Genomic DNA, 14,707 nt, shown 5'->3' with positions numbered 1-14,707 from the left:
GGCTGATGTTTCAGAATCGCCGTCCAGCAAAAGCAAAAAGATTTGCCCGCATGCACATACAGCTCAAGATTATACAGCAACTAAATTACTGTTTAATCCACTGCCGGAGAACAAGCCACAGTCTGTAATTAACAATTAGGAAATGAAGCGGTATGTATATTATTGTCTCTTATTAAACTATACCAGAATCATTAGTTGTTTATGAGTGTGCAATAGCTGTATAAAGTATAAAGTAAGTGTTGCACAGATGCTCAACATAAAGTAAAATTTATATTAGTCTATTTAAATGTTTAATTAGGAAAATTAAAATGTGACTATGCAGGTAGTTAGAACATGTTTATTTAAAATATTAGAACTTGGCATAAGATCTCAAGGCCTTATAGCAGTTTTGTCATTAAAAAAAAGTAAATTAAATACAGAAACAAAGTCACGGGTGCTGTAGCATACAGTATGTTGTTATTTTATTAATAATTATATTACTGTTCATACACAAAATAATAACAAGAAAGTAAATAGAATATGTATATAAACAATAATCATTCATCTCTCTGTGTAGTATTTTTATACTATTGTATTTTAATATTATATTTGAATTAGCATTTATTTCAATACTTTCATTTGTTATATATATATATATATATATATATATATATATATATATATATATATATATATATATATATATATTAAGTTTTAGACATTTTTATTTGTACTATTTAGCTTTAATTTATTTTAATATTAGTTGTAGTATTTTAGAACTTAAAGTATATTTCAGTAAGTCACCAAGACACATTTTCTTATTTTAATATTTACGTATTTTAAATAAATTGAATGTACATTTTAAATATTTAATATTTTTTATTAATATAAGTATTCATTAAATGCAATTTTACAGTTATATCTGATTAACTGACGAGTAATTTCAAGAACTTCTAAGCAAATATATAGCATGCAATAATAACCCAAGCCAAGTATTCCTGGATAAGAAGCTCCAGTTGTGTTTTTTCACAGGGATCAGTGAACCCCCATCACGCAAAATTCCCCGTGCGTAGGAGGAAAGAGCAGGAAGATGGATGACCAAGCCCCTATAGTTTGATGGTATTGCCCATGTCATCACCAAGAAACAAAGACAGAAAGCATCAGCAGGGAGAGGATGGGGAGCGTGGATCATTAGATGGAAAATCAACATGGGCCATCTGAAATACCACTATCGCTCTCATTTTCCATGACTTTATGTGCTTCATCTGGGTGAAGGTGATGTGTGTTTGAGCATTATAACAAATGATGGGACTTGAACTGATTTGATGTTATTGTTCATGTTGTGTCTTATTTCAGCTGTTCTGCCAGCAGATATTGCACAGATGACTCTTTGAATGGTTAAAGACAAAACATCCACCCCCAATGTGCTCATGCTGGAGTACACCAGCCTACATATCCAATAAAACATCCAAATCAACCTATCACAATGTGTTACACTGAATTACAAAATCAATGATATCAGATGAAAAGAGACTAAACAGAAAATAGGCGTACACTTTATTTGAAGTTGACAGTTTCATTGTACTTACTCCAGATAAGTACTGAGTAATATTAATTAATTACATGTACTTACTATAGAGTTAGGGTTTGGTTTAGGGTTAGCTGTGTAATTTTGCATAATATACTGTTACTAAAGTAAGCACATGTAGTAACGTGTAACTGCATCACATTAAAGGGTTAGTTCACCCAAAAGTAAAATTATCCCATAATTTGCTCGCCCTCAAGTCATTCTAGGTGTATATGACTTTCTTCTTTCAGTCAAACACAATCAGAGTTATATTAATAAATATCCTGGCTCTTCCAAGCTTTATAATGGGAGTGAATGGTACCTTAGATTTTGAAGCCCAAAAAAAGTGTATCCATCCATCATAAAAAGTCCTTTATACGGCTCCTGTGGGGTAGTAAACACCTTCTGAAGTGAAGCGATGCGTTTTTGTAAGAAACATATCTATTTATAACTCATTTTAATATAATATAATATTTATAACTTTATTAACCATAATCACTGGCTTCTGATAATGGCCGTACCAGTGGAAGAGTGACCTCTGACCTCTTAACTTTAAATTAAAGCGCTACCGAAAATAGACCCCCGTAACAGTTGAATGATTAAACTATATTACCCCTAAGTAATTATTATTGTCTCTAGCCATAAACGTTACATTATTTCAGCCTTGTTACAGTATGTTTGGAATGAATTCTGAATAGATCAGTTGTGACAAAATTTTGTGACAAGAAAATCTGCAAACAACTGATCACTGCATTATCACCCAAGTTAAAATACTGAGCTTGAAATGTAACGTTTGAATGTCACTATAACATACAGATTGGCTGATGAAAACACAATATATATATATATTAATTGCTATTTTGCATAGTACTTACTATCGCACAGACAAGGCTTAGTCCCAGACTAAAATGAACGTTTGAGCTGTTTTAACTGAAAGCAACTTGCACTGATATATCTTAAAATGCCAGTCAGAGTCATTGTATTGTCTCAAGATGCAGTAATTTTTTTTCTAAGACACTTTTATAAAAGCAACTTAAATGTCCTAATTCTGCCTTAGTCTAAGCCCTGTCTGTGAAACTGGCCCTTAAAGATGAATCAAATATTGTCATATTGAGTACAGTAGCATCTGTGATTTTTCTTGTTAGTTATGTCGTGAGAGCGATTCATTTATAGCCTACATGTGACGCAAAGCCTCGTAATGCACTGCTGCTCATCTAAAAACCAAGCATTCCACAATATTTACGCACGCAATAGTATTTTCTCCTCAGTATGTCTGATATTAGTGATGCACCGGTGTTGTCCAGGAGATGGCGTCATACACCGTGGAGTCCGGCTTCCGTTCTCGTTCTCGTTTTGACGTCACTACCATAGGCTGTAAAGGTCACTACCATAGACTGTAAAAAATAGGTCACTACAAACAAACACGCGCGTGTAGTTGCGCAAGGTGTCCGTCCACTCACCGCTACTGTTTCTGTGGCGAGTGCTCGCAGTAAAATTAAGGAATTAAACATAGTTAAATCTGTCAAACCAGGGGATGAAAGAGAAATGAAGTATGGACAGCCCTATAAATCGTGTAAGTGATATGTACCACTGTATAACTCTATAAATGTTCTGGCAACTTGTGGTAACTGGAGTTAATAAAGATAAAAAACAAAAACAAACAAAGAAAAAAAAAAACGAAAGTTTTTCTGTAGTGGCTTGACGTTTTTAAAGTTTTAAATACGGACATTATGTCCCACTTCAAGCCTTTAATGTGATTAATTTGTAAGAGCCTTATGTCAATAGCTTATGTTTAGTAAATAAATAAGTAGGTAAAAAAAAAAAAAAAGCGAAATATTGTAACGATTGTTCAACATTTCCAAAATCTGGCTTTCAGTATGTTTTTTTAAGAGTTGTGAAATGTTTTGTCTGACACGTGGTATAGTTTGGTATATTCCATATATAGTCACTGTTTTAAGACTCAAGCATCAACTTAATTATTGAACACTTTTACAAATATGTTTAACATTTTACCCTTGTGCTGTGTTGAAAACCCTGTTAAACCTTTTGTGTTCCCGTTCAAAAATAACCGGCCTTTTAAAATTTGCTTGTAAATCACTCGTTATAATATTCACCGTTGTGTGTTAACAAGGCAAACAACCAACAAATGCCTTCAAGCACACTTTACTGATACTCAGGTTCAAACACACGTCACGTCACAGGTGAACATCACATCACATGACTTACTGGCTCCTGAGAACACACCACATTCACCAAATCTCGGTTTCAATCTTTTTGTCAACTTGTTTTCATAAAATTAGAACAGGTTTTCTATTTCTTTTTGGAACTCTTTGGTATTTCTCAAAATCCTCAAAGATTTTTGGGGAAGTAGGAGAGTAAAGTCAGTAAGTTTTGGTCCAATGCGATGACGTTAACTATTATTTTCGGGAAAAGGAAAATTCTCTCCTGGTCAAAATGACCCGAACACAACCAGAGAGATAATTTAATCATTTGATACAATGCGCTTGTGTACATACGTGTTTTTAAATTGTACTTGATTTATTACAGCTGTTAATTTCTATAATTACATCTATAATATGACCTTCCCTTACACGTTAACCCATCCTTAATCCTAACCAAACCACCAAACCTGTCCGTATCCCACCGCAATAGCAGCAAAAGTGTTTTGCAATACATGAACACCATAACTACATTGTACCTAACATTTATTTTATGTAAGTACATAATAGTTAATGACACCTAATATGTGGGACTTTCTTTCCCCAGAAAACATGGCAGTTGTCTTTACTACAGGCCCATCATTACGGCCGAAAGGCAGATCAGCTGGTGGCGAAAGAAAAATATGAAGAGGCGATCTTATGCCACAGTGAAGCAGCAGGTGAAGTAATGAAGCCCTCTTTGTTCTCCAGATAATCCACACATGAAGAACTGGCAAAGTTACAGGAAGATAAATGAAGGAGTAAACTAATGTCGTTGTGTCTCTCTCTGCTCAGAGCTGTTGAACGAGGCCTTCTCAATGACACACACTGAACAGGTAAGACAAGGTTTACGACAAGTGTGACTCCATTCCAACGGTCTGCCTTTGCGTAGACCTGCGTAATAAGTGTCGTTGACAGTTACTTGTCCTGTCTTTCCATTTTTAAATTGATTTTATAATATTCAAATATAGTTTATGAGGCATGGTGATAGCTGAGTATATCACAAAAATCTCAAACTTTTCTTTTGTTAAAGGGATAGTTCACTTTGAAATTAATTTTTGATATGTTTTAGCTTACCTCAAGGGCATCCAAGATGTAGGTGTATTTGTTTCCGCAGTAGTTTCAATTTTGATATTTTTAAATCAAAAACAAATACACCTACATCTTGGATGCCCTTGAGGTAAGCTAAAACATACCAAAAATTAATTTCAAAGTTAGTGAACTATCCCTTTAATATGTGTAACTTGTAGACTGACCCAGATGGAAGCTGGACCAGCTTTAGGGCAAATATACAGATGGTCTCAGATTCCACATCGGCCTATTTATAGATATTAGTAAAGACTCACATTACTGTTACAGGTTTTATTGTTTTATGTTTTAACGAAGTCTCACTCAGGCTGCATTTATTTGATAAAAAATACAGTATACAGTAACATTAATATTGTGAAATATTGTGACAATTTTAAAAATAACTTTTCCATTTTAATGTTTTCAAATTAAATTTATTTTATGAATTTTCAACATCGTTACTCCAGTCTTCAGTGTCACATGATCCTTCAGTAATCATGCTAATTTGATACTTTTCCAACAAATTATTCAATATTGTTTGTGGAAACTGATTTTTTCAGGATCCTGGATAGATTTGTTTTGTAACAATGTAATCTTTGGATCAGTGTAACACCTCTTTACTGAACTAAAGTTCTTGATTTTTTTTTTTACCAACTTCCTGGTACAAATATTGTACCTAAAGTTGATGGTGTAATGTTGTTATGGAGTACTGCAACTCCATATCAACATCACACCATCATCAACATCACCTTGAAAGCCTAAATGGAGAAAAGAACGAAAAAATTACTCAAAATAATACTTTATTTTTTTTACAACATCTGCAGACAATTGCTGTTATTAGCCATGTTTTTATGCAGTTGCAAATTTAACTTGCTAACACAATTGGAATATCGCATTAAATATTTGCGAATAAAACAGCGTTTCCATCCCATGTGCTCAAGAGAACTAAATCGCCACTTCCTGGGAAATTGGCGCAAAATATTTGTAATAAAAATGGAAGTTGTTGCAATCGGTGAAGCCACTGTGGCTCTTTTCTTACATCATAAATGACTTGCGTCTCAGATCGCGCAGATGAAACACAATAAACGTGGTTATGTCCTCTTGCGTTCGGATGCTGGTGTTTTTGGGAGGGAATTAAACCAATTCATTCTGATGACAGACTTTGGCTCAGGTATCTCAGAATGATCAAACCAAATTTTGAGATGCTGTCTCTCCGAGTGGGGTTTGAACTGGGGTCTCTGGCGCTAACAAGGACATCTTCTTATATTATACAAATAATTATCCATATTTTTTTGTTATTTTTATGCACGGTTTTAGAATTTATGCAGATCTTGGCACTTCCAGTGTTTTTTTTTAATCTGATATCCCAAAATGCGCATAAAACAGATGGAAATGTGTCTTCATTTTTAAGGCTCATGCCTATAGAAATGTACCTCTCCTGAATTTGTACAGTACAAAAAGTACGAAATGTCAAAAAGGTACAAACTACAATGAAAGTTCTTTTACATGAAATACTTTTACACTTATGTACATTTTCTTTTCAGAGTGTAGGCATTGTTGTAAAGTACAGTCATTTTAACCATATTTATATATATATATATCAAGGTACGGCTGTCTTTAGAGCTCCAGAGAGACAGACATCTCCAACAGCAGCGACAGATCAAGATGAGCTGGAAACAGGCCAAACTCAAAGGAAAGATCCCGAGCCCTTCAAAACACAGCTCATCATCCCTGATAACACAGTGTCCCGGTCAAACAGTCGTCCAAAGTCCTCCGCTCGGCTGGAAGGCTGCCAAAGATGACAAGACTCGACTGGAAGAGCAGAGCACTGCCATCGCTGACCTGTGGAAGCTCATGGCTGTCCTGCTCGTGGAGAACAAGCGATTGATGGAGGAACACCAGAAACTGAAGGCAGAGAATGCTAGTCTGAGGAGAGACCCTTATGAGGAGCATCAGAGCCCCACAGCTTCTCTAGCTCAACCTTCACCGCTGGGCATGAGGCTCCTGCACGTGCCCTCTGACCTCCAGAACCAGATCCAGCTACTGTTGGAGATGGCAAATGACAGCTAGACCTGCATACACCTACACTACCTCAAACTTTTGAGCACTGGTGAATCACCTGGCATGAGAGCAGACAAACTTTAGTCAGTTTAGAGTTGTTTAGAATGTCAATATTGGGTGAAAGTTGAGCCTATTTATTGACTTTTTTTAATAGATAAATGTTCCTTTCTTATTGAACATGTAATTATAATGATTAAATAGGAAAACCCTTTTTCTTGTTGAATATTCCTGATTCAATCTGAAATGTCATCACAGATGTAAAATGTGGTGCCAATGCTTTATGCCATTTTATTGATATGTGTCAGAATTGAGCAGCATTTGTCTAAAAACTACATTCTACTTAGTTTTACACGTCACTTTATAAAAGCGTATGTGTATGTGAGAGCAGTGAAGTGAAACTGACTTTTAGCTGGTTCTTTACATGAGCGAATACAGTGTCATAAACATGCAGTCAAGCACAGAATACCAACAGCAAAGGTCAGGATTTTTGCTTAAATAATGAATTAAATTTTGGTTTGTTTTTCTCCAAAGCCTTACAACACTGTTTTTGTTAAAGCTTGAAGCTGGTCACTATTCACTGCCACTTTCTTGATTGCCGTGAGTTATTTTCTGTGGCATTAAATCAACACCTGAATAAGTAAATTATTTTTGGGTGAACTATCCCTTTAATTTAAGCCTAAAAAACTGAATGAATAATCTTTAATTGTTTTTTTAATTGATATTAACGGAGGACGTAAACCGTTGAAAGACAAACATTTTTTGATTATTCCATTTTTAATGGAAAATGTAAAACATTTCTTTAACTTCAATTTACATACAGTAGTAAACAACACACAGCAAATAAAGCACACCATGTTATAGAAAATCATAATTAATATATATATATTTATATATGTATATTCTGCTATTTACATATTACATTTCAGCTGAAAATTTCACAAGATCTTTTTTCAAACAAACACAGAATAAACTGCAACTTCTTTAATATTCTCCTTCTGCACAGTGAATATTTGCCTAACTGTAAATAATTTAATATTGTTCTAACATAATGAAACCTGTCAGTTTGGCAGCTGCTGATGTGATGGAATACTGCAATGATTGCGTTAGAATCTCTGCTCTCTCCAACTGTGCAAAACACAGCATGGTGAACACTTCGCAGTGCAAGAACTACTGATGAAGAACATGTAACGGATCGTTATCACCTTTGGAAAAACATGTATTTGCCAGTGTTTTTCTTTCTAATTGTTTTCCAGGGCCTTCTGCGTGTGCGGCAAGTGGGCTTTAAAGCTCATTGCACCTGTCTGGAGAGCACAGTGTACTACTTTCATCTTGTTTGCTGTACCACTTACCTCACTTCTTGTCCATGCAAGAAGACACAGCGGGGAAGGTCAAACAATGAGAATAAAATCAAAGAGAAGAAAGTGACATAATAGAGGAAGTCACAGAATCTGGCAGAGTGGCCCATTTTGTTGAAATCAAGTCTAAGCACAGGTTCTTTCCTTTCCTGGAGAATCTTGGTATTGTCTTTATGCCCCAAGGGTTTGGACAGAGGAGGAGATGCATTGTCAGGACTCCTCCTGTTTTACCTGGTCTGGGTTCTTCTCCTTTAAATGCTTCCTCAATGTGGCCACAGCATCCTTCACAGAGTGATAAAAGATGTTCTTCACCTGAACAATAAAGAGGGGTGAAAATATATTGTGCAATCAGATTTTACTTATGCCTAATTAGACTGGATTACGAAAAATGTCAGTATCACAATCAGGGAATATAAAACTGTAATAGCAATTATGGCTACATCATGTCTCTTATTACTAAAGGCTGCAATACACTATACAACTTCTGAACAGATTTAAAACACTAGGCAAGTAGGAATCATACACTTGCCAACTTTGTAAATGGTTACAGAAGGAAAACTCGACATCATACACTAAACGATTCTAAACTTGTTCACATGCATTGTTGCAAGAAGACAAATGACAATATGTGTTTTAAATATCAAATCTTTGATGGATGGAATCATTGTCTGAAGCTAGAAAATAGTAGCCTGGGAAAACCCAGACAACTTCCGGCAAATTTAGATTTTCTCTGAAAGTTAGTCTGGCAAAGAGCTCATTCAAGCCCATTTCCAATCCGTCGAAATCGAGGCACCAATCAGAAACGTTGGGGCGGGCTTTACACGATGACGACAGCGCTGGGATTTTGAAGCTGATTTTGTAGCCTACATTACAAAGATGGATGCCGCCGTCGAACATCACTCGTTCTAATCAGCTATCGCGTCTGTTTTGAGCGATTTGAACGTTTCCTTTTTGTTAAAAAACGAGCAAAGAACAACACTCGGAGATGTTTCTCCGCCGCTCTGCATACGTCATCTCCTTCATCGCTCTGATTGGTTTTAGGTCTATCCGCGACGTCCGTTGGTGACGGCCCTCTGGAAATGATTTGTCTATGACGCTTTGCCAGACCATAACTCAGTTACAACTGAGAATGGTCTGGTTTTAACCAGGCTAAGAAAATAGGAGTCTGTGCCCATCCTACACTATGTGATTCTCTGTGCAATCGGTCAACTCCGACTGACGAAAATCTGGTTCAACTCCTTCAAACTGTAAATAGCAGCAAAAATCATATAGTGTATTTCAGCCTCAAGTCAGAATTTAAAAGAATGAATTGAAAATGCTGTGAGGCACAACGCCACTAACATAACTAACATGAGATTACCAGCATGATGCAGTAGAAATGGAAATTTAACGATCGACTGACAAAATAAGGCCACATTAGGAAGATGGAGGTACCTGGAGTTTGTCTTCATAGTTCACTTGGTCCTTGAGAGGGCGGAGCTCTTGAGTAAGATAATAGGAGTTGTGCGCGTGTTCAGGGGACACAAAGTCTACATTCACTTGGATGCAACTGTGCAGATTCATCACCTACAAAGACACAGCGTGAAATATTTAATACTGAATGCCTGGTGGTTTGACAGCTTTAAGAGCCATCCTTCCCAAGAGCACAGGACAGATTGCTTTAGGAGGATGTAGCTGGAAATGTGAGTGTGGTAAAGTACCTGGTGCAGAGCTCCAGCAGGGATGATAACAGCATCTCCATGGAACTGGAGGAGTGTGCGACTCTCTACGCCATATTCCTCCTGTAACTTCTGTCTCAGCCTGGGGCTCAGATACCAGCCTCCCTCACGCAGGGGGTCGGCATCACCGTCCCACTCCGAGTCCGAGTCTGTCCCTGGATCTGCTTCAGTCTGCTGCTCAGCACCAACCTACATGCACACACAAGAGCATGAATAGCATATCCTCAATGATTGGGCGAGGGGTGTCTATTAGAGGATCAATATAACTATGAAGTGTTTAGTGAGCTAATTAAATTTAGAGGAAATACAGAGCTGTGTCATCTTCATAGCAATGCAAGCAAATGGCATGATTCAGGAGCATGCAGAGGGAGAAAAACAAAGGGCCCAAGACAGAGCCTTGTGGCACACCATACTTTACTGCATTAGTTCGGGCAACTCATTCCTTACCTATAAGTACATAAGGTCATAAGCTTTACATGATCAAGTAGTGTGATACCTTTTGTAGGAACTCCTGGATCTTTTGTAGGTCTTTACTCATGTAGATGTGCCACAGAGCACCTGGCATCTCATTGGGGTCTTTCAGTCGTTTCTTTACACTCTCATCCAGAAATTCCCCCTCCAATAGCTTCAATACACCTAACACACAAAGGGTTTAACAACCAAATTAAAGTGCCCCTATCATGGTATTTTAAAGTTTCCTAATGATGTTGTAGAGTCTCCTACAACATGTTTAAACTGTTTAATTTCCTCACAATATACATTTGCACATCATCACATTTTCAATGTGTCATTCTCAAACGGCTCGTCAAATGAATCAATCTCTCTAAATCCCTCTTTTCCGCGAGTTTATCTGCTCTGATTGGCCAGACAGCGCAGTCTGATGTGAGTGAGTGGTCTACCGTGTACAGCGCGAGAACAAAAACGCCCATTGCCATTACACCATAGACTGCATAACGCGACAGCTCTGCGTGTCCTGAGGCTTCCATCACCATAAACTAAACACAGTAACGAACAATGACGTCGATTTTACCATATTAATGCGAGCGGGAGTGCGATGAAGAAATATTAGAAGAACTAGTTATTCAACCTCCATCGCAAGGATGACTCGATAATAGTGGCCCACAGCTGATCAGCACAAGTATTTCAGTAAGGCAGTGATAATGTGAGTAGGCAGGAGACCTACACAATATAAAACTCAAAACCAAGTATTTTTAACACCATATTTCAAGAGCAAGCGGTTTGTGAATCCTGCAGTAAAATAAAGGGAACACAGGAATAGTTTAGGATTATACTGCTGTAATATCTTGGTAAAGATGAATTTTAACCACTGATTCTTCACATGCTCATCCTTGGGGAGTGAAAAATAACTGGCTTTACCTTCACATTATGCACAGCGCCGTCTTCTCGACATGATGCTGTCCAGTACAGGAATCAGCTGCGTTTGAGGTTTCAGTTTCTCTTCGAGTGCGTGCGCAATAACTGGGCGCGGCCAATATGCTAATGTTTCGTATCTACGTCACTACGAAACGGCTAATGACTCGTTTGAAAAACAATTCATTTCATTGACTCAGAGTCGACTCTCACTTTTGAAAGACAATAACTTTATATACGGTGCACTTTCAGATATAAAACTTTGCAGGATGTTTTCATTCACTTAGAGCTATATTACACACTACATGAACAGTCATTTTCAAAAATCCATGATAGGGGCCCTTTAATGCAGTCTTTCTCACACACTTTATGGTTCACAATATTCTTTTAAAAGCTCTCATGGTGGCATTTTAAAGGACGCCAATAAAGTTTTTATTTTAGCAATTGCCAAGACTTTGTAAACACGCAAGTATACTGCCCTAAGCTTGAGTGGAAAATCTCAAGCCTTTTAAATAAAAAACATTTTTATACCTTATTTATCAACATTATCAATATTAAAAGCGACATAATGGTAGCAATGATGTTACAGGTAGTCAAAGAATGATTTTATATCGATGTGCAACTATTGACTGAGTCATTTTATTTTTAAACTCCATATGCAGGATGTTTCTGCATTCAAATCAACCTCCCTTAAAAAGCAATAGATTTGACTGTTAAATAATGTAATGTTTATGCAAACTTACAAAGCCAAATCAATATTTAAGAGGAAAATGTCTGTCATTCAGCCTCACAATGTCATGTTTACTTGGAAGTACCTGCTTTGGATGGGGCTCCGTTTCCTTTGGCCACCCCGACATATACCAGAATACTCATGGTGTCTGAGATTTCAACATGTAGATTACTGGTCCCAAAATCTTGCTCTGGACATGTTGTTATACCTGAACAAACACAGGAACATAAGGTCCATTGCATAACAAAGAGCACAACAGTACTGTCAGTGACTACAGGAAAGAAAGAATACCGTGGGCGCAGCAGAGGCGAGGACCAAGGTCGGGTCGAATGAAGAAGGAGGGCAGATGTGAGGCCAGGTTCAGATGAGCCTCTGGGTCTGTGTACTCTGGTACCGGCAAAGACTTCATCACATCATGATATCTGAGATTTGCACACAAGATATGGCATTAAAGCAATGTAATAAAAAAAAAAAAAAAGATTTTATAAGGATTTATGTCAAAACTATTTAAGTAACTTAGCAATCAATACAATTAAAATGTTTTCTGCTTATTCTTATAATAATGATGACTATAATTCTGTATATAATATACTTGTGTTGTTTAATGTGGCTTGATGGTTTAATAACATTTTGAGCACTTATTTATAGTGAATTATTTTTTTCTTATTAGGGGCCAAGATAGCCCCTATTGTAATTGTTAGTTTTATTTTTAATTGTAATTTCTTTACTTTTTTTGGTCAAATCAAGAAATAATGTAGAGTCTGGTGGAAACGTGTGCAAAATAAAAAGCAATCCCACATTTCTCATTAAAGGGATAGTCCCCCCGAAAATTTTAATTCTGTCATCATTTTCTCACCCTCAAGTTGTTCCGAACCGATATGAATTTCTTTCTTCTGCTGAACACAAAAGAAGATATTTTGAGGAATGTTGGTAACCAAACATTTTATGGTTCCCATTGACTTCCATAGTATTTTTTTCCCATACTATGTAAGTCAATGGGGTCAGTCAACTGTTTGGTTACCCATATTCTTCAAAATATATTTTGTGTTCAGCAAAAGAAAGAAATTCATACAGGTTTGGAACAACTTGAGGGTGAGAAAATGATGACAGAATTTTAATTCAAATTTTTGGGTGAACTATCCCTTTAATTAGAAGGCTGGTCATTTATCGCTAGAAATCTATTTCTTTGGAGAAAATGAATGCGTTTTTAATTCTGGCACTTGTTGCACTCTTACTGCATGCCTGAGTTCTAAGCTTGAGTAGAGGTGTATTCAAATAGTGTATTCAAACTGAGGACACATTAGCAAAAGTGGAAAAACAAACAAAGTGGTATTTTATGCAAATACTAGTGAGGTCTGAAAGACAACATATGCTTCAAATGTTTCCAAGGGTGGCAGTACCTGGCAGGCATGATTGCCAAAAACTCCTCCCCCGATGGCCAGTCTTTCAGTCTATACACCACTGACTCCCCTTTAGCAGATTTAGGCCTCTCTATGGGTCACATACACAAGCATGCAAATAACATTTAGTCAACAGAGTCAAACAAAAATCATATTCAGCCCATTAGAAATGAATGCAGAAATGCTAAACTGGATCACTCACTTGACACATCTTCAAAACCATCCCAGAACTCCTTGACCTTGGAGTTTGTGACGCTCCCGTCTCTGCAATTGTAGAGGTCACTGTGGAGGCTGGAGAACTCATGACTGAAGTGCTCAGGTTTCCACAGATTAGCATTCAAACTCTTGTGCAATCCGGACACCAGCACCGGCTAAAGAGACATCAAACAAACTTCAGCTTCAGAATGAAGATTATTTTTACATAATCAATTCATACAAGAAGCCATTTCTAATTTCAGTTAAAATCAACCGATATCAAGATTCCCACAGCAAGTTATTTTTAAGTAATTAAATCCCAAGAGGTTTCATCCTATGTCATAATCCTAATTTTTCCAAAACGTAAAACTAATTCCCTGTAATTTCTCTTGTAAATGAATCTCCTTCTCACCAAGTATCAATAGAGATATAGTTAATACTCCACTAGCGTAAGATATACAAACCTGCTCTTGTGTCCAGTTCTCTTTGAACAGTATTTGGTTGCCCTGGTGAAGGTGATTTTTGAGCCAAAGCAGCCGGTGGTTTCCTAGCCAATCGTGAGGGACAACGGTATGGGCATCAGCCAATGGGCTTTCATCAAGCTTCACCCCCTCTGGTCGCTGCCCCATCCCCTCCTCTGGCATCAAATCCTGATTCAGCCCCGTCCTGGTCATCTTGGTAGCAGGAATCTTATTTTCTACTACAGAAGCAATGATGTCATCCAGGATGTTGGGCATGCGAGTGTTCTGGGTTACCTAAAGAATGGAGCATAAATAGAGTTTGTTACAAGTGATAAACATAGTTTACTTATCAACAGGTTATATTCTCATTTGAACGATCATGTATATATCAAACCTGTTCCGACAAGTTGAAAACTGGTGCAAAGGCACCTCCAGCGGACCCAAGACGTAACTTCCCAGCTGTGGAGGTCAAAAGGTCACGCAATGTTGATCCTTGTTCGGAGCTCATGGACTTCCTACTGTGAGCTTCCATGCTGTCACACTCGGCCTTCTCTGGATAAATAAGAACATATTAAAACCATTCATCTCAAGAATGTTTTCTTCA

The 14,707-nt window shown here is 37.1% G+C and overlaps 2 protein-coding genes across 2 annotated transcripts in view; one reads left to right on the top strand and one right to left on the bottom strand.

Moving 5' to 3' along the window:
• Positions 1-4,303: 4,303 nt before the first annotated feature.
• On the top strand, positions 4,304-6,943 carry nrbf2a (nuclear receptor binding factor 2a; the record flags this gene model as incomplete). The annotated part of the gene is made up of 3 exons (XM_056255080.1): positions 4,304-4,424; positions 4,540-4,580; positions 6,418-6,943. Coding segments are annotated over 3 exons (627 nt in total), but the record flags the coding sequence as incomplete, so codon positions are not given.
• Positions 6,944-8,223: 1,280 nt separating this feature from the next.
• jmjd1ca (jumonji domain containing 1Ca) overlaps positions 8,224-14,707 on the bottom strand; it is a gene marked incomplete at its 5' end in the record, with an annotated part of 53,052 nt that continues 46,568 nt past the window's right edge. The window contains 10 exons of the mRNA XM_056255039.1: positions 8,224-8,540; positions 9,663-9,794; positions 9,929-10,135; positions 10,443-10,582; positions 12,133-12,255; positions 12,339-12,469; positions 13,448-13,538; positions 13,650-13,818; positions 14,107-14,397; positions 14,498-14,655. Of these exons, the coding sequence (XP_056111014.1) occupies positions 8,439-8,540; positions 9,663-9,794; positions 9,929-10,135; positions 10,443-10,582; positions 12,133-12,255; positions 12,339-12,469; positions 13,448-13,538; positions 13,650-13,818; positions 14,107-14,397; positions 14,498-14,655 (1,544 nt within the window). The remainder of the gene's footprint in view (positions 8,541-9,662; positions 9,795-9,928; positions 10,136-10,442; positions 10,583-12,132; positions 12,256-12,338; positions 12,470-13,447; positions 13,539-13,649; positions 13,819-14,106; positions 14,398-14,497; positions 14,656-14,707) is intronic.

This window comes from Rhinichthys klamathensis, unplaced genomic scaffold (assembly GCF_029890125.1).
Source record: "Rhinichthys klamathensis goyatoka isolate OS25496 unplaced genomic scaffold, OSU_Roscu_1.1 h1tg000117l_1, whole genome shotgun sequence".
Classification (NCBI taxonomy): Eukaryota; Metazoa; Chordata; class Actinopteri; order Cypriniformes; family Leuciscidae; genus Rhinichthys; species Rhinichthys klamathensis.
The sequence above is the reverse complement of the archived record's forward strand: the minus strand, read 5'-3'. Positions and strand labels throughout refer to the sequence as shown.